The following is a 27,281-nucleotide window of genomic DNA, read 5'->3' as shown; positions in this document are numbered from 1 at the left end:
TAATGATGTGGAACGTGTCACTTTAACATAAGTTGTCTTTACACAAAATAATGAACTTTTTTTTCAGTTACTACTTCATATTTAAGAATTCATCTATTGAGTAGCAGGAGTTGTCATTCAGAAATTCTTTAAATTTACTTTTAAATGTTGGTTGGCTGTTTGTCAGACTTTTAATACTATTTGGCAAATGACCAAAGATTTTTGTGGCATCATAATTCATCCCCTTCTGTGGCAAAGTGAGGTTTAATCCAGAATAGTGAATATCAATCTTTCTTCTAGTGTTGTAGCTATGCACTTCACTTCACTGTTATTTTTGAATTGGGATGGGTAATTAATGACAAATTTCATAAGTGAATATATGTATTGTGAAGCTACTGTGAATATCCCGAGTTCCTTACATAAATGTCTGCAAGGTGGTCTTGGGTGTGCCCCAGCTATTATTCTGATTACACACTTTTGTGCAATGAATACTTTCTCTCTTAATGACGAATTGCCCCAAAATATGATGCCATATGAAAGCAGTGAATGAAAATAGGCATAGTAGGTTAATTTACTGATATGTTTATCACCAAAATTGGCAATAACCCTAATAGCATAAGTAGCTGAACCTAACCGTTTCAGCAGATCATTGACGTGTTTCTTCCAATTCAATTTCTCATCAATGCACACACCCAGAAATTCTGAGTATTCTAACTTAGCAACAGACTTCCGTTCAGAGCCTACATTCATCAATGGTGTTATGCCATTTACTGTACAGAATTGTATAAACTGTGTTTTCTCAAAATTTAGTGAGAGTTCATTTGCAGAGAATCTCTTAATAATTTTCTGAAAGACATTATTTGCAATTTCCTCAGCTGATTCTTGCTTCTTGGATATAATTACTACATTTACATCATCAGCAAAAAGAACTAACTTTGCATCTTCATCAATATAGAGTGGCAAGTCATTAATATATATATATATATATATATATATATATATATATATATATATATATATATATATATATATATATATATATATATAAAAAAAACAAAGATGATGTGACTTACCAAACGAAAGCGCTGGCACGTCGATAGACACACAAACAAACACAAACATACTCACAAAATTCAAGCTTTCGCAACAAACTGTTGCCTCATCAGGAAAGAGGGAAGGAGAGGGAAAGACGAAAGGATGTGGGTTTTAAGGGAGAGTGTAAGGAGTCATTCCAATCCCGGGAGCGGAAAGACTTACCTTAGGGGGAAAAAAGGACGGGTATACACTCGCACACACACACATATCCATCCACACATATACAGACACAAGCAGACATATTTGGTCCTTAAATATGTCTGCTTGTGTCTGTATATGTGTGGATGGATATGTGTGTGTGTGCGAGTGTATACCTAACCTTTTTCCCCCTAAGGTAAATCTCTCCGCTCCCGGGATTGGAATGACTCGTTACCCTCTCCCTTAAAACCCACATCCTTTCGTCTTTCCCTCTCCTTCCCTCTTTCCTGATGAGGCAACAGTTTGTTGCGAAAGCTTGAATTTTGTGTGTATGTTTGTGTTTGCTTGTGTGTCTTTTGACCTGCCAGTGCTTTCGTTTGGTAAGTCACATCATCTTTGATTTTTGATAAATTTTTGCCACGTGGAATGTTTTCCTCTATTATATTAAAAACAAAGATGATGTGACTTACCAAACGAAAGCGCTGGCAGGTCGATAGACACAGAAACATACACACAAAATTCTAGCTTTTGCAACCAACGGTTGCTTCATCAGGAAAGAGGGAAGAAGAGAGAAAGACGAAAGGATGTGGGTTTTAAGGGAGAGGGTAAGGAGTCATTCCAATCCCGGAAGCAGAAAGACTTACCTTAGGGGGAAAAAAGGACAGGTATACACTCGCGCGCACACACACACATATCCATCTGCACATACACAAACACAAGCAGACATTTGTAAAAGCAAAGAGTTTGGGCGGGTGGATTGTGTGTGTGTGCGCGACTGTATAGCTGTCCTTTTTTCCCCCCAAGGTAAGTCTTTCCACTCCCGGGATTGGAATGACTCCTTACCCTCTCCCTTAAAACCCACATCCTTTTGTCTTTCCCTCTCCTTCCCTCTTTCCTGATGAAGCAACCGTTGGTTGCAAAAGCTTGAATTTTGTGTGTATGTTTGTGTTTGTTTGTGTGTCTATCAACATGTCAGCATAACAATAAGAGACCCAAGACTGAACCCTGTGGGACACCATTCTTGATACCTACCCAGTTAGAAGACTCTGCTGATTTTTGTAGACTATCTGTACTGCTAATTTCAACCTTCTGCATTCTTCCAGTTAAGTATGAATCAAACCATTTGCGCACTGTCCCACTCATACCACAGTACTTAAGCTTATCTAGAAGAATTTCATGATTCACACAATCAAAAGCCTTTGAGAGATCACAAAATAGCCCAATGGGTGATATTTGGTTATTCATTGCATTTAATATTTGATCAGTGAAAGCATATATAGCATTTTCTGTTGAAAAGCCTTTCTGAAAACCAAACTGACATTTTGTTAGTACTTCATGCTTACAAACTTGTGATGCTACTTTTGAATACATTACTTTTTCAAGAATTTTGGATAAAGCTGTCAGAAGTGAGAATGGGCGGTAGTTGTTAGCGTCAGATCCATCCCCTTATGCAATGGTTTAACAATAGCATATTTCAGTCTATCTGCAAAAATTCCCTGTTTCAGTGAGCTACTACACATGTGGCTGAGAATCCTACTTATTTGTTGAGAACAAGCTTTTAGTACTCTGTTGGAAATGCCATCAATTCCATGTGAGCTTTTACTTTTGAGTGAATTTATTATTTTCCTGATTTTAGTAGGAGAGGTGGGTTGAATTTCAAGTTTATCAAATTGCGTAGGTACTGCCTTGCAATTTTTATTGAATAGCTGGAACCTATTTTCTCTACAACACATAAAAAAGGATTATTAAAAATATTTTCTACTTCTGACTTCTTGTTAACAAACTTTTCATTGTGTTTGATAGAAATACAGTCTTCCTGTGCTCTCGGTTGCCCTGTTTCCCTTTTCACAATATTCCAAACTGTTTTAATTTTACTATCAGATGTGCTAATCTCAAACATATTGCACATACTTCTGGACTTTTTAATAACTTTTCTTAATACAGTGCATCAGTTTTAATAATGTTTCATTGTTTTGGGATCATTACTCCTCCTAGCTATAAGATACATTTCCTTTTTCTGTTTACAGGATATTTTTATCCCTTTAGTAAGCTATGGAAATTTACATGATTTCTTACAATTATGTTTCACTGTTTTCTTAGGGAAACTGTTTTCAAATATACTCACAAATGTATCATGAAATAGGTTAAATTTTAAATTAGCATCATGTTCCCTGTACACCTCATCCCAGTCTAACTGTTGCAAGCTTTCCCTAAAATTTTGAAGTGTTAAATTATTAATGGGACGCACCATTTTGGAGGACTGTTTTGCATTACTGTATGAAGCTATATCATATACTGTAACTAGCTGTGCATCGTGATCAGACAGATCATTCTTAATAGGAAAAGTTTTTATTTGATTGAATTTATCTTGGTCTATGAAAACGTTATCTATCAGTGTGCTGCTTTCCTGAGTAGGAAAATCAATAACCGATGTCTGATAGAAAGAATCAAGTAGCACTTCAAGATCAAGCTTTCTATCTGACTCTTTCACAAAATCTATGTTGAAATCTCCACAAACAATAATTTGCTTTCCTTTGTCTGACAGGTAGCACAACAAAGAATCCAAGTTTTTCAAAGATAGTTAAAATTTCCTAATGGGGACCTATACATGGCTACAATTATAAAAGTGGCTTTATTTAGTTTTAACTCACATGCACATGCTTCTATGTGTTGCTCTACGCAAAATTTTTTAGTTTCCAAATTTTTCACACTATGACTGATTTTAACATGTATGGTAACTCCTCCTCTCTCCATAGTGTCTCTACTTACATGTGCTGAAAGCTATCCACCTACATTTACCATTTCCATACCTGTGACTATATGATGTTCAGACAGGCATCATACATCTATTCCACCCTCAGTTTCCAAATCTTCTATACAAACAAAGAGCTCATCTACTTTGTTTTTTAATCCCCTGATATTCTGATGTAATACATTAACCTTATTTTTTACTGTGCTTTTATGTGAATCTTGTGACACGCTAACATTATTTTTCACTGTACTGTTATGGGAATCTTGTGATATTTTCACATCAATAGTACCTGCCTGTCTGAACTTTTCATTAAACTTAATTTCAATCAATGTAGGATGATTGGATACTGATCTTAGCCTAAAAAAAGTACTTGCATGAGTTTCAGTGCCCCCCCCCCCCCCCCCCCCCCCCCCCCTCTTGAAGATTTGGCTATCATCCCAGCCAGTTTACCCTTCCCTTTTCTATTGAGATGCAGGCCATGACTTGTTAAGTCCCACCTACCAATACCATCAACAGGAACCAAACCTATGTTTGACAAAGCAGCTGCCCGAAGCAACTGATCTAGCTCCATATTGTCCCTCCTGACAGACCAGTTCAATTGGGGCTGGTCATACCACATGAAAGCAGGAACCAAGCCAACATTTGTATGATTCATTGCAGATGCTATTTTCATTATTATTATGTATTAATATAGTAACGTAATGCAGTTAAACTAACGTTAAAAATCAAAACTTGTATACCCAAAAAATTAGGCCTAAGATAGTGTATGCGTGATACGTACTTTACGCGTTTTGAAAGGAAATAAAAGATAGAACTTAAAATCTTTAATTCCTCGAGTAGATACGGTACTACTAAATATATGTGTAAAGAAAACAACCTAAATTTTTCACTTAATACTTAAAGAAATGTCTTAAATTTGTTTGTAAACCTACGTCTCACATTCTCATGGAGAAAGAATGTATTAGTGTCATGTTAATAGACTGAATTGTAAATGCAGTTATCATACAGCCATCTGGAAACAGATGGTTGAAAGTGAAAATACGTGTTCAGTCGTCATTTGATAATTTGATATAAGTCATTATTCAGAAAGCTTTAGCAATATTCTACAGCACAGGAGATGCTTCAGAGAAGTCCACATGGCAGTAGTACACAATAGCTGGTCCAAAAAATTCTACACGGTGGTGACCAGAATTGCATAGAAGCTAGATTCATCAAAAGAAGGTAATCCTTCAACAGAACATTGTGATGTACAGTACAGGATACAAATAAAATATTACTGAGCAATACCAAACTGAACTAAACCAACTTACACAACCAAAACTCAAGTGTACATTTTTTTTTGCTATAAGGTGGCTCCAGAGGATAGATTGAGACACTGTTTTCAGCACCTTGGGGACATTATCAGTATAGACAAATGCCATTTGGTTTAAAAAAATCATCGGCAACATTTCACTGGATGTTGGCGGAGTGCTGAAAGGAGTAAAGCATCATCAGTGTCTGGTATATCTGGTTGACATAACCAGCTTTTTGAGAAATATGCATGAACAGAAGCAACAACAGGGAGGTATTCAAGAGGTTACAGCAGCCCATTTAACACCAAGTACTGAGAAATGTCACTTTGCATTGGAAGAAGTGAATTACTTAAGCCACATAATTAGTAAGTATGGCGGGAGGGCTGATCCAAGATTGATACAGTTGGGGTAAGATTATCCAGTACCAAGAACAATCTAGAACAGATTTTTTTGCTATAAGGTTACAGTCTTTTCTGGGTCTCGTAAACTACTATAGAAAATTTGTAAAGGGATCTGCAGATATGGCACAGCCTCCTACACAGTTATTAAAGAAAGGTATCACATTTGCACGGTCTGGTCTGAGGAAGTTTAGAGTGTGTTTGTCAAATTAAATTAGGTATCAAGGTCAAGTCCAGTGTTAGCATTCCCAGATTTTCAGAAGGAATTTACATTATCATGTGATGCGTCCAACCATGCTATAGGGCGTGTTTTGAGTCAGGAGGTCACTGGAGAGGAACGCCCTATTGCTTTTATGTCAAAACAATTGAATGGAGCTGAGAGGAATTATTTTAGAAAGGAGAGTGAGATGCATAGTCTCATGGACAGAGTAACATATTTCCAGTGTTAGCCTGATGGAAGCAAGTTTAAGATAGTGACAGTGTGTGCTGCTTTCAAGTAGTTACTAGGTCTGAAGGAACCATACAGTAGACTGATGAGATGGGCAGTAAAACTCAGAGAATTTGTGTATGAAGTAAACCACAATCCACAGAGGAAGAACAGAAATGTGGACACATTAAGCAGTAATAGCAGTGATTCAAGCACTAGGTCAAGACCTTGTTGAGTGGCAAACAACACAGAGTGCCCATGGAGAGTGTAAACAATGTAGCAAGCAACAGCAGTTTGGTATGTATGATGGATTATTGTGTAGGAATACTAAATAAGACAATTGGTGGTTGTACCAGTGAAGTGCAAGCAAGTGGTGCTGGGGTAAATGCATGACTATGTTTTATCTCACCATGAGGGATGTGGGGCAATGAGTTGGAGGGTGGCACAAAAACAGTGGTGGAGAGGAAGGAAAAGTGATGCCAATCAGCATGTCAGTAATTGTGTACAGTGAGTACAATGGGCAGATTTTGAATCGGAAACAAGTACTATTGCAGAAGCTGCCAGAAGCAGCTGAACTATTTAGTTTTATTGGGGTGAATGTGTTAAGACCATTCAGCCGAACACCAGCAGAAAATTGTTTTAAGTCAACCGTCAAAGATAATTTTTCTTGACACATTGAGATGATGCCCATGCAGTCACAGTTGTGCAACCGTTGGTGAATGGATGAGTGTTGAAGTTTGGGTGCCAGAGGCAATAATTATGGACCGAGAAATGAACTTTATGTCAGATCCGATGAAGGAATTGTATCAGTTGCTGAAAGTGAAGATGTTAAGAACTACTTCACTCCATACTCAACCAAATGGAATATCAGTGCCGCTCACTGGATGATTGGGAGGATGCTTAGTTATTACATGAACTCCCATCATATGTCTATCTTTTGTAGCCAGTGCATATAATTCAAAACTACACATTAGCACAGAGTTTTCACCATTTGTTTGGTGTATGATAAGAAGATGCCATCACCACTGACTATGATCAAGCAGGAAGGAAACAGGATTGGAGAAACAGTTTGAGAATTTATGAGTATGGAAAGAGAAGTGTGGAAGAAGGTCCAGCAAGAAAACACTAAGGCATCTGAACAGCAAGAGTAGACAGTAAACATGTGGGGATGTTACCACAGTACAAAGTGGATCAGTGGGCTTTGTTGTCGAGTCCGTATACTCTGAAAGTGAAGATGAAAGTCACAGTACCAGGGCCCGTAACAAGTGACTGCAACCACATCACCTGTGAATGTGAAGCTAGAATTGCCTAATAAGTCACCGATTGTACATATCAGGCATACGTGACAGATCAAAGGTGTGCCAGAAGTGATTCCAGGGGGAATATTAGTGGAATAAAGAAAGGAAGCAAAGACGAAGAAGTGGAAGAATAAGCAGCAGGGAAAGGAGGTCCATGTACCTCATGTACCACAGGTATTAAAGCTGAGGAATTAGTCAATGTTGCCATGTGGCAAGGAAGGGGAAGGGAAGGGAAGGGAAGGGAAGGGAAGAGAAGGGAAGGGAAGGGAAGGGAAGAAGAATGCTAATTTTGGTACTGCTGTACCTCTTCACCTGGAGAGGAGTAGGGGCATTGTGAGATCATTGCCTGGACAGGTCTGTATGCACTATAACTGTCTGTTTGCACATTTTTGACATGGTCCTTGCATCTTCGGAAATACCATTTTGACTATCTGTTACGATGATTTGAAAATGTGTCCCAGACCAAAACTAGTCATAATGTAAATAAAAAAAATTGCTTTTGTTGTACTGATTAACAGAAGTTGCTAATCTACAATTATTCCAGCTTGCTAGATGTTCTCAGAGGAGTTTTGTTTTCCAGGCAGCAGGGTATGGTATATCTAGCCATCAATGGTCTTTAAGTTTTGTATTCCATGTACGGGAGCTGCAAAAAGAGATAAGGAGATCGGAGGAAGTGTTTTCAGGTTTGCAGCAATTAGCAAGAAATAATAGAGTGCTTGGGGAGGACCAAAAGAACAAATGAAGTTGCTCCTGGCATATGCATGCTTGAAGGAGTAGATGCAGGAAGTGGTCGGAGTAGTGTTGCATGACTCACGAAGGGTAAATAAAAAGGAGATGGACAGATGCTGGAGGCAAGTTCCTGAGGACCATATTTGAGATAGTGGACACAAGTGACATAAGTGAGCTGAAAATGATGATGGAAGCCACATGAAAATTAGCAAAAGAGAATAGGGTGACTATGGAGGGACATTCCACACAAAGTGTGATTTTGGAGAGTGGCACATTGAACAACACATGCATGCTACAACAGCCTACTAGGGAAGTAATGCATTATGCCTGGGTATCAGTCAGAACTCTAAACTGGGATTTAGAAACAGTTCAAGCACGGACGCAAATATTAGATGCAAGAATAACTCTGGCAAGACTACTGCAGTCAGTAAGGGATAGTATCTGGAATGCAAAAGTTGAGTTGATGAGGTTGCAGGACACCATTTATCAGGCACTACATGGGCAGTTACGTTTGGGTTGAGAAAAGCGTGGGGAGAATTTCCGCCAGAACTACAATTCTACTGTCACCAGAGCCTGTTAGACAGAACTTTCCTTTCAACTACCATGGAGCGACTGTGGATGTAACAACAGATCATTGTACTGTACATGTCAGTAAAGATGCAGGTAGCAGACAAGCACACATTGCTTAAGTGTTACACAGTGCACAGTTTTTCAATATGGTTAGAGATAGTTGGCTAGTGAAAGAGGATGGGATGTCACCAGTGGTGGAAGATGGGGATTGGCATGTGGTGTGACTGTGGGTGAGCTACAGCAATGCCAAAGTTGTGGTCACCATGTGCCCTACATACGAGGTCCAGATCAGTGGCAACTTGTGCATCTCACAACTGTTCAGGGCCATAAAAAGGCCTTGAAAACGAAGCAATACTTTCAGAAAGCTGGTTTACAAACTCAGTGTATAACAACATTCTAGTTGTTGCTAGCTGCTCAAGGGAGCAAGGCACTTGGAGTTGAGACACAATGGTTTGTTTAATCAACAGAAATATGTGTGATATTATGGGACCAATATTTCATTTACCAGCTACAATGATGGGAATTACTCTGTTAAAGGTAATGCTAATGCAGCTAGACAAACCTCTGGGATGTTGTCTAAATGAAACCTAACCTTAAATGACACCTGGAAGCCACGCCTTATCCAGTCAGATGATAGCCACGCAGGAGGAGTGAATCACTGCAGAGAAATTAATGCAGCGTGTGAAACAGTATCAGGAAGGTAGACATTGGGTACACTATGATCTTGAGTGTTGCAGTTCCTAGTGTCATAATGACTCTGATTTTGCTGTGTATAAATTTTGTTTATCTGAGATAATTAGCCATTCAGAACCTAGTCAGTGGGTAGTTCCAGTTCCCAAAGACTGGATTTTCTGAGCAAGAGATGAAAAGTACATATACGGAGTGTGAAGAAGGTGGAGATCAGTCATAAGTAATAGTGTAGTAAATGTAGAGTGTTTAACAATAGTCAGTCAAGCAGAGTCTACGATGGGAAACTGGGTCTTCCCTGTGGAGGGAGAGGGGAAGGGGGTAATATAGTGTTCCCACGCAGTTTTAGTGAAATTAGTAAAAAGTGGTAAGAAAGCCATGCAATGTATTGCAGTAGCAAGCACAGGTGGGTAGCCCAGTATGGCGACATGTGGGTCACAATAACATATACACAAAAGGACTGCTTGTAAGGCTAATTGCATTCAAAGGAAAACCGCACTGCACACTGGTAATAGTCAGAGAAGGCACAACAATATCACCACACTGTCGCAAGACTCTAGTTGGAGCGACATGACTGGGGGCTAGGTTACAGGGTAACAAAAGTGTCCCAGATCTGTTTAAATAGGTCTGGATTTTGAGGCAGTTTATTTTGGAGGTTAGCAGTACTACCATGACACCATGGATATGCCAGAGAATGGGATGACTGGGCATCACCAGCTGCAGCCACGGGTTTGTGAAAGGATAGGGCCAGCTGCTGCCAGCACTGAGGTACTTGTGGGACATGGTACCACAGAGCTGCTGACATGCTGTTCACTACTTCCAATGTCTGACACCAGCCGGATGGCAGCAGGGCACGTCCCATGTATAGCAATTTCCATGGGCCACTGCAGTGAATACACGTGGGGCTGAGTCGCCAGGAGGGGTCACAACAGAAGGAGTGCACTGGGGAAGCTTGGGGCTGTGACCTAGTGACAAGCCATTGGTCAGCCTTTCGTAGCATCGCAGGGCACTTACACATGCAACTCATCTCCCAGAAGAAAACAGCTGTCCACAAGCCACTGCCAGCCAGGCTCGTGGGAGAGAGGCATGTTTGCCTCACCTAGTTAATGATGCAATGTGTATTTAAAGTTGAATAAAGCATTTCTTTCAGTCAGTCTACTGGGCCCTCTGGCCTGTTACCAGCACCACTCAACCTGCTGGGTGCTGCTGCACTCAACCCTACACTTTTGTCCATGGTTATTGTTGCATCATTTTGACAATATGGGGACCTGTCAGAAAGTCTTCTTTCCTGATGCTTACAATTTGCAAACAAATTAAGCATACACATTGTTTAAGGTTTTACACTGAATATAAACTCTATCTATAGGCTTCAGTTCAAAAAAGTTCACATTTTTTAACTATTCCAAAACGATATAAGAAATCAAAAATCACTTAAAGTCTTTGTTTTACATATACATACTGTTGTCACTCTTCAGTGCTGAACCATTTTCCAGGCCAATTTCCAGTACATCTACTGATGAAGTACCACACCAAAATGATCTTGAAAATGGAAAATACCAAGGTTTTGGTACACCATACATGCCTGTGATCAATAAAACATAATATATTTTAATTTCAGAAACAAAAAGGCTTATACATTTGTCACAAGTTTTCTTATATTATGGAAAAATTTCATAATGAATGGCTTGCCTGGATGAATTGCTTCTATGTAGGTAGCAAGAAGAAAGTATACAATGGAGTCAAATACCAACATAACCATCACATAACGCAAGTTATAGGAATCCTGTAGAAGTGGACTTCTATTATAATTATGCCACTGTATTCCTATTCCTGATTCCTCATACTGAGCAAAGTAGGAGCAGCCAAATCCAAAGGCTACATTAGATATCAGGCTCTGAAACAAGAACAAAGTTGACTTGTTACATGAGCTCAAACTAAGGTAATTGCACTAGTACTGCAATAAACATAAAGACATCCACAAATCCACTTGGAGTCCCACAGATTTAAGATAACACACAAATTATATCATAGTTAAGGATAAATTATCATCTCTAATCTGAGATACCCATGTTTACAAGGGCGAACATATATACTCAAACCGCTACCTAGCTGGGTCAACTATGCTCTAGGAATAGAAACAACACAAAAGACTGATCTAGAGTATGCTTTTACAAGATGAAAGCACAGAGAAAGACTTAAATGGTTATGTATCAAACATGCCAGCAGGTAATAGTGCCAAGGATTAATAGAATAGATTTATTCTGGTAGCGAAAAAGCAGTCTTTGAATCCAAGGGAAACAAGGAAAAAAGAAAATCAGAAAAAGGAATGGAGATAGCTAACGGAATGAACAATGTCAACAAGTAACATGGGAGAACCCAACAGTGTGCTGTACATGTCCCCAAAGTCAAACTGACAAGGACAAAAATAGTGTAACTATAAAAAGAATGGAACCAAAAAGCCTATTTGTAAAATAAACTGACATTAACACAGAAATTTCATCAACAAAACTGAGAATGATGCACAAGAATGATTATAACCAATTTACAAGGTAACGGCACATGATAATCAAATAAGTGGCTAGAACACTATACGAATTTATAGGAAGTCCTACATAAGGAAAAAGAATAACACCGAAATAATTATGTGGAACCAGTTAACTATGAAAGATGCCAACAGTGCCAATACGAAACTTCTAAAATACAGATATACTACCTCCGATGAGATTCCAACATCAGCACAACACACGCTACTAAAAGTGTATAATCCCCGAAGAATGCCAAAGAGCTTAAGTAATGGCTATGTTTGAAAAAAAGATATTAAAATAACTGCGAAAACTGCAGTCAGGTCGCTTTCACACTAGATAATATAAAGATTTTGAATGCTTATTGATATGAGTTGAAACTAATTGCTGCCATCATTTAAACATATGAACACAATGGTTACAGAACATAACATTTTATTAAAAACAATATTTTTATACCGAATTAAAGAGTAAAAATGAGAATACAGTTTAATGAGACTTGCATAGTCATTACCAATTTTTAAAAGGCCTTTGACTGGGTAGATACAAAAAACCTATGGTCTACATGAAAGTAAGAGGCTTTCCAAAGCACTTCAGGCACAACCAGAAGTCTATGTAGAAATACTAACAATAAAGCTGAACATACCATTTAAACCCACTAAAAACAAATCAGGGTCTGTAGTAAAGTTGTAATCTTCCTTCAATATTATTTAACTTTATACTGATGATATTCTCAGGTAATGGAAATATAAGGTAAGAAAGAGCATTAAAATTGAATCACCACCCTGCCATTTGCTAATAATCAAATTACTGGGTGGCAAAGACAGCAGCAACAGTAGTGGTTTTTATAAAAAAAAAAAAAAAATTGAAAAAGCTATTTTCCAACTGGATTTGCTATTATTGTCACCAATTATCTACAGCTGTGAAACTCAACACCCTTCTCACCGACATACTAATCAAATTCTAATTTATGAAAATTACCTTAGAAATATAAATACAGCATGAGCAATGTTTGCATTGCATTTATACCCTGTTCTGCCTTTTGCCCATGCCTGCCTGTAGACACTTGGCTTAAGCAAACAGTTACATATGCTGCGGCCCAGCTCTCTGCCTGTCCACACATGTGCTGTTTACCCACCCCTGCCCAACTAGGTTCCAAGGCATCAAGTTGCCTACAAGTGGGCATGTAAGATGGAACACCTTGCAAGTAAGAGAAACTGCAAAAAGCATTTGAAGTAAATGAAAGAAGAAACTTTTCCTGCTGTTGTTGTTGTGGTTTTCAGTCCTGAGACTGGTTTGATGCAGCTCTCCATGCTACTCTATCCTGTGCAAGCTTCTTCATCTCCCAGTACCTACTGCAACCTACATCCTTCTGAATTTGCTTAGTGTATTCATCTCTTGGTCTCCCTCTACGATTTTTACCCTCCACGATGCCCTCCAATGCTAAATTTGTGATCCCCTGATGCCTCAGAACATGTCCTACCAACTGGACCCTTCTTCTTGTCAAGTTGTGCCACAAACTCCTCTTCTCCCCAATTCTATTCAATACCTCCTCATTAGTTATGTGATCTGCCCATCTAATCTCCAGCATTCTTCTGTAGCACCACATTTCAAAAGCTTCTATTCTCTTCTTGTCCAGACTATTTATCATCCATGTTTCACTTCCATACAAGACTACACTCCATACAAATACTTTCAGAAATGACATCCTGACACTTAAATCTATACTCAATACTAACAAATTTCTCTTCTTCAGAAACACTTTCCTTGCTATTGCCAGTCTACATTTTATATCCTCTCTACTTCGACCATCATCAGTTATTTTGCTCCCCAAATAGCAAAACTCCTTTACTACTTTAAGCATCTCATTTCCTAATCTAATTCCCGCAGCATCACCCGATTTAATTCAACTACATTCCATTATTCTTGTTTTGCTTTTGTTGATGTTCATCTTATACCCTCCTTTCAAGACACTGTCCATTCCGTTCAACTGCTCTTCCAGGTCCTTTGCTGTCTCTGATAGAATTGCAATGTCATCAGCGAACATCAAAAAGTTTTTATTTCTTCTCCATGAATTTTAATTCCAACTCAGACTTTTTCTTTTGCTTCCTTTACTGCTTGCTCAATACACAGATTGAATAACATCGGGGATAGGCTACAACCCTGTCTCACTCCCTTCCCAACCACTGCTTCCCTTTCGTGCCCCTTGACTCTTTATAACTACCATATGGTTTCTGTACAAATTGTAAATAGCCTTTCACTCCCTGTATTTTACACCTGCCACCTTCAGAATTTGAAAGAGAGTATTCCAGTCAACACTGTCAAAAGCTTTCTCTAATTCTACAAATACTAGAAACATAGGTTTGCTTTTCCTTAGTCTATTTTCTAAGATAAGTCATAGGGTCAGTATTGCCTCCCATGTTCTAACATTTCTATGGAATCCAAACTGATCTTCCCTGAGGTCGGCTTCTACCAGTTTTTCTATTTGTCTGTAAAGAATTCGCATTAGTATTTTGCAGCTGTCACTTATTAAACTGATAGTTCTGTAATTTCCACATCTGTCAACACCTGCTTTCTTTGGGATTGGAATTATTATATTCTTCTTGAAGTCTGAGGGTATTTCGCCTGTCTCATACATCTTGCTCACCAGATGGTAGAGTTTTGTCATGACTGGCTCTCCCAAGGCTGTCAGTAATTCTAATGGAATGTTGTCTACTCCGGGGGCCTTGTTTCGACTCAGGTCTTTCAGTGCTCTGTCAAACTCTTCACGCAGTATCGTATCTCCCATTCATCTTCATCTACATCCTCTTCCATTTCCATAATATTGTCCTCAAGTACATCGCCCTTGTATAGACCCTCTATATACTCCTTCCACCTTTCTGCTTTCCCTTCTTTGCTTAGAACTGGGTTTCCATCTGAGCTCTTAATATTCATACAAGTCTCTCTCTTTTCTCCAAAGGTCTCTTTAATTTTCGTGTAGGCAGTATCTGTCTTGCCCCTAGTAAGATAAGCCTCTACATCCTAACATTTGTCCTCTAGCCATCCCTGCTGAGCCAATTTTCATTTCCTGTCGATCTCATTTTTGAGATGTTTGTATTCCTTTTTGCCTGCTTCATTTACTGCATTCTCTCCTGTCATCAATTAAATTCAATATTTCTTCTGTTACCCAAGGATTTCTACTAGCCCTCATCTTTTTACCAACTTGATCCTCTGCTGCCTTCACTACTTCATTCCTCAGAGCTATCCATTCTTCTTCTACTGTATTTCTTTCCCCCATTCCTGTCAATTGTTCCCTTACGCTCTCCCTGAAACTCTCTACAACCTCTGGTTCTTTCAGTTTATCCAGGTTCCATCTCCATAAATTCCCACCTTTTTGCAGTTTCTTCAGTTTTAATCTACAGTTCATAACCAATAGATTGTGGTCAGAGTCCACATCTGCCCCTGGAAATGTCTTACAATTTAAAACCTGGTTCCCAAATCTCTGTCTTACCATTATGTAATCTATCTGATACCTTTTAGTATCTCCAGGATTCTTCCAGGTATACAACCTTCTTTCATGATTCTTGAACCAAGTGTTAGCTATGATTAAGTTATGCTCTGTGCAAAATTCTACCAGACGGCTTCCTCTTTCATTTCTTACCCCCAGTCCATATTCACCTACTATGTTTCCTTCTTTCCCTTTTCCTACTCTTGAATTCCAGTCACCCATGACTATTAAATTTTCGTCTCCCTTCACTACCTGAATAATTTCTTTTATCTCATCATACATTTCATCAATTTCTTCATCATCTGCAGAGGTAGTTGGCATATAAACTTGTACTACTGTAGTAGGCATGGGCTTCATGTCTATCTTGGCCACAATAATGCGTTCACTATGCTGTTTGTAGTAGCTTACCCGCACTCCTATTTTTTTATTCATTATTAAACCTACTCCTGCATTACCCCTATTTGATTTTGTATTTATATGTTTCCTAAACAAGTAATAAGATACCATACAGCGACAAATTGGCTTGTAGGGAGCCTACATAGGAGGTGGACTAAAATGTGAGCCAGAACAGGAAGCAGCCCAAACCATGAAGTAAAGAAAAAGAAAATAAATAAGTTTTGCAGCTATGTTAAAAAAGGAAATAGTATAGCAGAAGCAACTCAAAAGAAAGAAAGAGAAAGGGAGGGAGTGAGGAGAGAGAGAAAGAGAAAGAGAAAGAGAGAGAGTTTGGTTTATGCTCCTCTTGTGAAAAGGAACAACATGCAAGTTAGTAGTGACACCCAGTGTGCTGGCAAGTAAGTGTTGTTACTATGTCGGCGTGGAAGTTGTCAGTCAAATCATACAATGACTCATTTGATTTATTCAGTAAAAATTAGGTTTGCCCAATGCAGGTCATTTTTATTGGTTGTTTCTCTTCAGTGATTTGCGTTTATTTGCCAAGATGGACAAATTTTTACATGTAAATAAAAAACTTGATATTTCAAATGTATCACGTAGTTCTAACAACATGAATAGATGAAAACTCTAGAATTTTAGTTTTACATGTACTCCTGCTGGAAGTGAAGAATGACCACAGCACATCATTTGTTTCAAAGTCCTAGCTGCTGAAAGTATGCTTCTTAATAAAATGAAATGACATTTGGAGTCAAATCATGAAAATACTTTTCCCCACAAGTTAAAAGAATTGTCACGAAACAAACTATGATTCCTGCAAAGACCCTTCTTTCAGGTTACAAAGTAGCCTACCGTGTAACACAGAGCAAGAAAGCCCACACCATAATGGAAGATCTTATTTTACCAGCTGTTTTATACATGGTATCTACTATGATAGGTGAATTAGCCGCCAAGCAAGTGGCAGGAGTGCTTTTGTCAGACAACACTGTTACTTGTTGAATACTTGATAAGGCTGAAGACTTAATTATCAATTGGTTGAAAAACTCAAAGGTAATTGTGGTTTTGATATTCAGTTGTATAAAGCTACAGATAACCACAATGATGCGCGTCTAATTTTTTACATCTGTCTTATACATGACATCAAACTTTCATAGAGATCTTCTTTTCTGTATGAAAATAATTTTTGGAACACGAGTAACATACCTTTTTGAAATACTACTCCTTTATGGAAGAAAATAACATTAATTGTCAAAAACTGTGTAAGTAGGCTTTCTTGATAGAGTTTGTAGTATGACTGGCTGTTAGGCCGGATTGTGAGCTCTGATCCATAAAGAGGCTCCGCATGCTTTTTGAACACACTGTCTCCCATGGGTTTTCAAGTTTTGAATGTTGTTAGCATTTCACTGCTGGCTTCCCTCTTGGCAAGCCCTGGTATATCCTGCTCTGTGTAAGTTCTGGTTGAGTACTCTAGTGGCTGTATATGTAAGCTTGTTTCTGCTGTAACTTGAAAGGTAAAAATTTGTTTATCTATGTTTGTTGTGTTGTGGGTTGGCAGGAGAGCCAACACCGGGTTACAAGAGGAAGCTGAACGGCACGCGTTTTAGCTCACGCAGGCTGGCGTGAGGTCTGGAACAGGACAAGGAAATTAGAATTTAGAAAAAACGGACGTAGCTGGTGGAATACTTAACTTTAATCCATAAATGGTGAACGTCGCTCTTGACTGTATTATTCACAGTATCAATAGTAACTGGTAAGGGCGCCTTGCTAGGACGTAGCAAATGACGTAGCTGAAGGCTATGCTAACTATCGTCTCGGCAAATGAGAGCGTATTTTGTCAGTGAACCATCACTAGCAAAGTCGGTTGTACAACTGGGCGAGTGCTAGGAAGTCTCTCTAGACCTGCCGTGTAGCGGCGCTCGGTCTGCAATCACTGATAGTGATGACACGCGGGTCCGAAGTATACTAACGGACCGTGGCCGATTTAAAGGCTACCACCTAGCAAGTGTGGTGTCTGGCGGTGACACCACATGTTGCAATTTAATTTTGACAGTCTGCTTGTGTAGACTTGATCCACATCCCTGAATATCCTCTTTCTTGGTGGAATATACAGAAAACCTGATGAATGAATGACAGAATGAACAGATGAATGGTCTGCATGACTGCTTCTCTGATGAGCAAAACTGCAACCACCAACGATCTCCCCCCCCCCCCCCCTCCCCCCCCCATTTTAGGGCTGGGGCAATATGGAAATTGAAAATTTGCTTTAAAAACTGGAGTTATAGATTTTTATATAATAAGAACCACATATTTTCCCAGACAGTGTTCCATAAATCTCTTTATGAAGGACAGACCTCTGGGATGTGGAATGAGTCTAGTTGTGCAGTCACAGCCAGAAGCTACATTGTGGACTTCTTCTGTGAAGTTCACTAACAGCCAATTACGACTGCTGCTCATCTATTAACACTGACCATTTATGGGAATGACTTATATATTACTTTAGAAGCATATAGGAAGGAAGAGAGCTCCTGTGAAAAGAAAACATTGCTGTTTTTGACATAACTGCTCAATTGTTGTGTTTCTGCACTATTGCAAAATAAGCATTCATGTAACTTCACTGATTTCAGAGAACACTATCAGCTGTCCACATGCTGTAAAAGTTAAATACCTGTATAGTATGTTATTTGATGTCAGCCAGTAAAAGGTCTGCCCATAAGAACCACATAGTCTCCCAACTGTTTCGAATCCTACATCTAACCAGCATGGGGGAGGGGGAGGGGGTGGGGGCAGGGGGGGGGTGGGGGGGGGGGAGAGTGTTAATAATTCCCTTCACCTTTCAAACATGTCTGTGGTAGCAGAAATCCATGCATGGTATTTGAGCCACTACAGGGAGGCAGAGGGAACCAGTAACTCCACCTGGGGCTGTTATGTATTGGGAGCTACACTCAGTACATAGGTGCCGGACAGGTCTACATATGTGATGGGTGGTAGGAGAGACTCAGTGCTGGTCTGACTTGTTACAGGCTCCACTGATGCCACAAGTGGTGTACAGGTTGATGATGGTTCTCTCTCTATCTAGATACATTCGTAATCCAGAGATTGTACAGAAATCAGTGGCTGTGATAGCGGCAGGTTGTTACATGGGAAAAAGTTGTAGTAATGGGCATGCTGCAGCAGTAAAGATGTTAATGGAGCAATAGCTGTGACAGTCACTTGCAGTGGCAGGTCAATGGCCAGCTTTCCGTCACATAGTGCCAAGGCTATGATCAGGATTTACCTTTGAGGGCTCCAAACAAGCACATGACAAGATGTGTGAGATTGGATGGAGAAATTGCTGCTGTTGGCAACAGTGGGCAATATCAGTCCTGAACTGAGCAACGGTTTATCACATAATGACAGAAACAATCTTCAGGTATCTTTGTATGATGTAGTCTTGAATGTAATGGCAAACACCATGAATTCTGAACTGGATGCAGGGCAGAATGGAGCAGTTTTTAGGTGTTTAATTCAATTCCTAGAAAAGCAATTTCCAAAGTGTGCTGAAACAAGGTGTAGGGTGCTATCAACAACTATAGTATAGGGGAGAAAGGTGAATGCGTGTAATAATTTCCACAACGAAACTCTGTCTTGGAATCTGGGAGAAAACCCAAAGAGATTCTGGTTGTATGTAAAGCACACCAGTGGCAGGACGCAATCAATACCTTCACTGCACAATAACAATGGTGGAGTCTCTGATGACAATGTCACCAAAGCAGAGTTATTAAACACGGTTTTCTGACACTCCTTCACCAACGAAGATGAAGTAAATATTCCTGAATTCCAGTCAAGAACAACTGCGAAGATGAGAAACACAGAAGTAGATATCCTCAGTGTACCAAAGCAGCTTAAATCACTTAATAAAAGCAAGGCTTCTGGTCCAGATGGTATACCAGTCTGGTTCCTTTCAGAGTATGCAGATGCAATAGCTCCATATTTAGCAATTATATACAACTGCTCGCTCACAGAAAGTTTCATACCTAAAGACTGGAAAGTTGCTCAAGTCACACCAATAACCAAAAAGGGAAATAGGAGTAATATGCTGAATTACAGGCCGATGTCACTTACATCGATTTGCAGTAGGCTTTTGGAACATATACTATATTCGAACATTATGAAGTACCTCGAAGAAAATGATTTACTGACACATAGTCAGCATGGGTTTAGAAAAATATCGTTCTTGTAGAACACAACTGGCTCTTTATACTCATGAAGTAATGAGTGCTATCGACAGGGAATGTGAATTTGAATCCATATGTTTATATTTTCAGAGGGCTTTCGACACCGTTCCTCACAAGCATCTTCTAACCTAACTGTGTGCCTATGAAATATCGCTGCAGTTGTGCGACTGGATTCATGATTTCCTGTCAGAAAGGTCACAGTTTGTAGTAATAAACAGAAAGTCATCGAGTAAAACAGAAGTAATATCCAGCTTTCCCCAAGGAGGTGTTATAGGCCCTTTATTGTTCCTGATCTATATTAACGGCATAGGAGAGACAATCTGAGTGTCCCTCTTAGATTATTTGCAGAGGATGCTGTCATTTACCATCTTGTAAAGCCATCAGATGACCAAAATGAATAGCAAAATGATTTAGGTAAGATATCTCTGTGGTACAAAAAGAGGCAATTGACCCTGAATAAAGACAAATGTGAAGTTATTCACGGGAGTACTAAAAGAAATCTGCTAAATTTCAATTAAGCGATAAGTCACACAAATCTGAAGGCTAAATACTTAGGGATTACAATTACTAATAACCTAAATTGGAATGATCACGTAGATAATGTTGTGGGTAGAGTAAACCAAAGACTGCAATTCATTGGCTGAACACTTAGAAGGTGGAACAGATCTACTAAAGGGACTGCTTACATTACACTTGTCTGCCCTATTCTGGAGTTTTGCTGTGCGGTGCGGGATCCGTATCAGGTGGGACTGACACATGATATTGAAAAAGTTCAAAGCAGGGCAGCTCGTTTTGTATTATCGCGAAATAGGGGAGATGGTGCCACAGACATGATACGTGAATTGGAGCTGCAATCATTAAAATAAAGGTGTTTTTCGTTGCAACAGGATCTTCTCATGAAATTTCAAAGATCCTGAAATTTCAATCACCAGTTTTCTCCGCCGATTGTGAAAATATTTTTTGGCACCCACCTACATAGGGAGAAATTATCATCATGACAAAATAAGAGAAATCAGGGCTTGCACAGAAAAATTTAAGTGCTCGTTTTTCCCGCATGACCCGTTCAAGAGTGGAATGGTAGAGAGAGACAGCCTGAAGGTGGTTCATTGAACCCTCTGCCAGGCACTTAATTGTGAATAGCATAGTAATCACGTAGATGTCGATGTAGATGAAACAGTCATGACACTGGACTGGCACTCAGGACAGCTGTTAAAACCACTGTCCCACCATCCAGATTTAGGTTTTCAGTTATGTTCCTAAATTGCTTAAGACATATGATAGGCTAATACTTTCAAAAAGGACATGGATGATTTCCTTCTTCATTACCCATTCCCAGTCTCACCTTTTGCTCTGTCTTTTAATAAATGGCCTCTTTATTGGCAGGACACTGAACCCCAATATTTCTGCCTTTATAGTAAAAGGTAAACTGTCAATTGATAAACTCTTCTTCCTTGTTATGATTATGACTCTGGCTTTTGTTAATGACAAATTGGCAATAAAGAGCAAATTGAAAAGGGTTCAATGATCTCAATCCACATGCTTCCCAAGACCATGTTAAGTCTATGTGAACAAGTATCCATGGGTGCTCTGGTTTTACTGCAACGTCACTTAATTGTAGGCACTTTATGATCATGTACAGATTACTCACTCAGTCTCTGTATTAATGTCTGGCCAGTAAACAGGTGCTAAGAAACGTTTTCCAGCCTTGACAGCACTGGATGCACTTGGCACACCAACTGGATGATTTTTAGACAGAAGATCCTGGTGTTGATGACATTATATACTGATGACTCTTTTATGAGTTACAGGACACAAAAAGGACAAAATGTTTGGGGCACCTTAAGTAATCTGTCTGGATAATAATATTAGTATAAAAATAAAAAACTTAGTTTACTGCGCTTACTTCACTCCCTAATGAAATGTGGGATTATTTTTTGGGGTAACTCACCAAACCAATCTTAAGCATTCTGGGTCCAAATACACGTAATAAGAATCATTTGAGGTGTGAACTCAAGAACATCCTTAGCATCTGTTTAGGGAACTAGGGATACTAACTGCTGCTTCCGAATATATTTATTCCTTAATAAAATTTGTCATTAAAAACATATCTCTTTTTCAAACCAACATCTCAGGTCAGGAATCAATATTAGAATTAAGAATATTCTTCACAATTATTTAAAGTCACTTACTTTGGTCCAGAAAAGTGTTCATTACTCAGGAACAGACATTTTAATAACATGCCAACAGCCATAAAAAGTTTTGCTACTAATAAAGATCATTTTAAGAGGAGCCTGAAGGATTTATTCATGGCCAATTCCTAGTCCATTACCATACAAGGGTTGGAACTAGTCACCAAAATTGTGTAGAACCAGTAGCCAGCGATGTGGAAGGCGTAGTATACCGTTAGCAAAGCCTATTCTGTTGATGGTGCGAATGGAGCAGTCTACTGCCTGTCAAATCTCTGGAACAGTTCTGCAGTGAATGCCACAAAGTGGTTCCTTCATCTTCAGAATCAAATCAAAGTCACAAGGACTTAAGTCGTATTATTGTTCATTTTTGGAGCATCACCTGCGACCAGCTTTGCGAAAGAAGCGGCGACACTTCCTGCACAACCCACTCATCATTTTGCATGACAATGCACAGGCACATACAGCGCAAGCTGTGGCTGCTCTGTTTGGTCATTGGGACTGGGAAGTACTGTACCACCCATCATACTCCCCAGACTTAAGTCCTTGTGACTTTGATTTGATTCCAAAGATGAAGGAACCACTTCATGATATTTGCTTCAGAACTGTTCCAGAGATTCGACAGGCAGTAGACCGCTCCATTCGAACCATCAACAGAAGGCTCTGCTAAAGGTATACTATGCCTTCCACATCACTGGCAACGAGTTCTACACAACACTGGTGACTGCTTTGAAGGACAATAACAGGTGCAAACATGTAACTCTTTTATATCAGTTGTGAATAAATAGTTGCCACTATTTCAGTTCCAACCCTCGTATTTCTTAGCAGAACTAACTGATGTATACAAGTTACTAATAATATAAAATAATGCTTGTATTAGTACAATCTGACTTCTGTACAAATGCAGTGCAGTAATGTGATTATGGTAAATAAGCGCTGTAAAATGATTTTTCTATCTGATGATGTGTGGCTACAATAGCCTAAGAATTGTCATATGTACCTCAATGTAATGAACATTTACATGTTTTGTAATGAGTTATTTATTACCTTTTCAATAAAAATAATGTGATTGGAGAGAGAGAAAAATCTACTCACCACATCAAGCAGCAGCTAATTTAAATATCTTTATATGTGTGTTATCCTGCTGCCGCTTGGTGACTAGATTTTTTATCTATGCAATTACACTGTATTTTCAAAAATTAGATTCTTTCCAAAAACTATATGTTTAATTTTTTTTACTTATTTCACATTTATGAGGATCATTTCTTGTTTCCTGACATGTTCTACATTCTGGAGGCTCTTCTCTCTAAGGATCCATTGGCACAAAAAGTACATATAATCTCCAATCTGAAAATGTTACTTCACAATTATATATGTACAAGTTTTAAGAGTAGATCATAATACTGAGTGCAAGCACCAATTGCCAGCATGCAGCATAGTGATGTACTGTGCCATAATGTCCCAAGAAGATTAAAGCAAGTCCATAGTCTTATTGTCGAGCAAACAGGCAAGCCTATCTTTCTACAGGTTACATGGAGCTAATCACATCTCCTTCTAGGTTCATGTTTGATTCTTTAACTGCAAGCACAGCCCTGGAATGTTACAGCCAAGCACCTGTGCCTAGTTCAAGGTTTATGAATAAAATGTAACTGTTTATCAGCCTTTACCATGCGCCTGCAGGAGGCCACATTAAGTGCAGTCAATCAAACCAGTTCTCTGCTGGTCATATGATGGCACTTGGAAACTGCCAGGAACAGCAGCTTAAGCCTGTAAGCACTCTCTTCTTCAGGGGCTTTGGAAGAATAAATGCTGCTCTGGAAACAGTCCCTCTGTGGACCACAGCTTTCAGTTTTTCTTCATTGTAATGCACCTTTTCATTAATTCCACTGTTTCAAAAAATTCCCTATGGGGTATTCACTAAGAAACGTAAGATGATCCAGGCAAGTGGGCTAATAAATCTGTTAGAAGAGCCCTTCTGTATACCATTTCATAATAAACAATGGGAGCCAAGTTAGGCTACCTGACATAGGGAATGTCTTTATCCTTCAAATTTAATCCACCCTGGATATATAAACCATTCTGCTATACTCTACGCAGCTTACCACTTCTGAGCCTGTAAACATACAGAGTGCGTTCAAACCATAGCACTGGTAGTACCTGATGTGTGGCGTCTTTTAACATCACCTGCTAACCTAATGCTGACGTCTTCAGTGGTGCTGTGTCATATTATGCATTCATGATACCCTCCGAATTGTATCAATTTCTGCAACCATTTAATTTGTGATGGGAGTATTCAAGCTTGTACAGTTTTCTCTCTGTTGTTAGTTACTGTTCAAGGTACCATCTTAACTGATGGAGCATAATGTCTGTCTAATATAAATTTCTGTTTTGTTTGGTTGAATTCTTATTCTTTTCAACTGTTTGTCTAAGCAAATTTTCATTGTGCCTTCTCATAGCCTCTCAAATACACATCCAAATAATTATGTTTAGTTCAGCATACTCTACCATATTAATATTATCATTAACATTTTCTTGGTTCAATATATTTATTTATTTATTTATTTATTATTTAGTCTGACCGAATTAGAGTCTTAAGACATTCTCTTACATCTGACTGGGAACAACACATATAGAAAAATACTACATAACAATCATAATAACAATAATTTACATTATTCAAAAAAGTAATAATTTCAGTAATAATAATCTTAATAATAATAATAACAGAGGTTGAAAATACCGCTTCAGTTGTAAATTTCAAATAATTACATGACCAATTTCGGGCTCTCATAAGCCCATCCTCAGGTGTCGCACTGGAAATAGCAAGAGATGGGAGGTAATTTTCACACACCACAACACACATTAAAAAAAAATCATAAAAAAGTTTTAAAAACCTTCTAAAAACGTTTCAAAACCACCAGTCGGGATAGGTGCTGTGAAACCTATGTCAAATGCGAGAGTGACACCAGACAGTAATGCGGACGACTGCCTGGGTAGGAAAATAAACAAATAATGCCAGGACACTTACACTGTGCTGTGGCCCCTGAGCGCCATGGTGGACATGTACTAGGCGCAGTGTGCTACCTATGAGCGCAGAACAGGAAGTAGCGGATGTGAACGAGGAAGCATCCTTCCACAGTTCTGTACCGACCTGTTCAATACACTCCTTTACTATGCATAATACACTTTTAACTTATTTAGTGTATTTTGTATGTAATTTTCTTTGTTTTTCCTCATTTTAAATGTAAACCACAACTTCAAATTGTGAACGGCCGGGCTAGTGGCCCTGCGTTCTCCTTTCCGCCAATAGATGGCAGCACTTTCGCCACGCGCCAATAGATGGCAGCACTTTTGCCACTCTGGTACACCAATTTGCTTCCTTGCTCACATCCGCTACTCCCTGTTCTGCACTCATAGGTAGCCACCGCGCATAGTACACGTCCACCGTGGTGCTTGGGAGCCACAGCACAGTGTAAGTGTCCTGGCATTTTTGTATATTTCTCTACCCAGGCAGTCATCTGCAGTATTGTCTGGTGTCACTTTAACATTGACATAGGTTTAACAGCACCTAGCCTGACCGGCAGTTCCAAAATGTTTTTTAAAAGTTTTTTACGATATTTTTTTTTTAATGTGTGTTGCGGCATGTGAAAATTATCTCCCGTCTCTTGCTATTTTAAGTGCGGCATCTGAGGATGGGCTTATGAGATCCCGAAACTGATTGTGTGGTAATAAAAGAAATTTACAACTGAAATGGTATTTTCAACCTCAGGTATAATGCTCAGTTGTGGATGTTCTTCCAGCAGGATTGTTTGTAATAATAATAATAATAATAATAATAATAATAATAATAATAACAATAATCTAATACTGATGATAAAATAATGGACAAATGAATAATGATACTGATTAGTTTTTATGTAAGAGTCTCAATAATAATAATTTGCATTATTAATGAAAAGTAATAATTGATAATAATAATAATAATAATGATAATAAAATAATGGAGGCATTAAAGAATGATGTTCACTAGTTTAGCATTTTTAAAGCCTTGTTTGGTATTAGGGGTTGTGGAAGGGATAATGAATGAGGAGAAGATAGAAATTAAAGTGAAAATGGCTGCTAGGAAAGAAGATAATTTCAACAGAGAACTCTGTAGAGAAGTGGAGGGAAAAGTGGTGGAGGAGAGGGTTAACAGGAGCAGGCTGCAGAAAAGATAGCTATTGTGATAGAAGGTGGGTGATTTGCTTTCTTTTGAAGATTTAAAGGATTTTAGTTTCTCTAATATTTGAGGGGGATTTTTCCTAAGTCAGGTTCCTGATACAGAAAATGATTTAGAAAACATGCCAATGTTGTGTAGCTGTTCAGAGAGGATTTTGCTTTTCTGAGAATGAGTATTTCTGCTGCGTTGTTGAGATAATAGTGTTATGGTTGAAGATAAAGAGGGAGGTGGGCAGTGATTGAGAAGACAATACAGCAAACACAGGGTATGATAATCTCAACACTTATTATGAGAAAGAAAGTTGCTACTCACCATATAGCAGAGATGCTAAGTCGCAGATAGGCACAACAGAAAAACTGTCACAATTATAGCTTTCGGCCATTAAGGCTTTCGTCAACAACACACACACAGACACACACACACACACACACACACACACACACACACACACACACACACACACACAAACGCAAATGCAAATGCAACTCACACACATGATTGCTGTCTCAGGCAGTCAGTGTGGTTTCAGTTGCCTGAGACTGCAGTTGTGTGTGTCTGCGCGCGCGCGCGTGTGTGTGTGTGTGTGTGTGTGTGTGTGTGTGTGTGTGTGTGTGTGTGTGTGTGTGTTCGTGTGCGTGTGCATGCACCCGCGCGCAAGTGCACACGTCTGTATTGTTGACGAAGGCCTTAATGGCCAAAAGCTATACTTGTGAGAGTCTTTTTGTTGTACCTATCTGCGACTCAATATCTCCGCTATATGGTGAGTAGCAACTTTCTTTCTCATTATATTGTTACATTCCATCCTGGATTTTCCATTGTTTGATTTAACCTCTGCACTTACCGGCATGTAGCCATGATAACTGTTCGTAGGCACGAGTGATATAGTTGAAATAAC

General features: G+C 39.0%; 1 protein-coding gene across 3 annotated transcripts in view; it reads right to left on the bottom strand.

Moving 5' to 3' along the window:
* Nucleotides 1-27,281, bottom strand: part of LOC124595045 (ATP-binding cassette sub-family A member 7-like) — a 610,990-nt gene that overhangs the window by 387,198 nt on the left and 196,511 nt on the right. For all 3 annotated transcript variants that reach the window (XR_006978174.1, XR_006978175.1, XM_047133608.1), the window contains exons 18-19: nucleotides 11,055-11,259; nucleotides 10,825-10,947 (exon numbers count right to left, since the gene is read on the bottom strand). Coding sequence is in view for 1 of the 3 variants with exons in the window: in XM_047133608.1 (XP_046989564.1) it covers nucleotides 10,825-10,947; nucleotides 11,055-11,259 (328 nt within the window). In the remaining 2 variants the exon portion in view is untranslated. The remainder of the gene's footprint in view (nucleotides 1-10,824; nucleotides 10,948-11,054; nucleotides 11,260-27,281) is intronic.

This window comes from Schistocerca americana, chromosome 2, assembly GCF_021461395.2.
Source record: "Schistocerca americana isolate TAMUIC-IGC-003095 chromosome 2, iqSchAmer2.1, whole genome shotgun sequence".
In the NCBI taxonomy this organism is placed as follows: domain Eukaryota; kingdom Metazoa; phylum Arthropoda; class Insecta; order Orthoptera; family Acrididae; genus Schistocerca; species Schistocerca americana.
The sequence above is the reverse complement of the archived record's forward strand: the minus strand, read 5'-3'. Positions and strand labels throughout refer to the sequence as shown.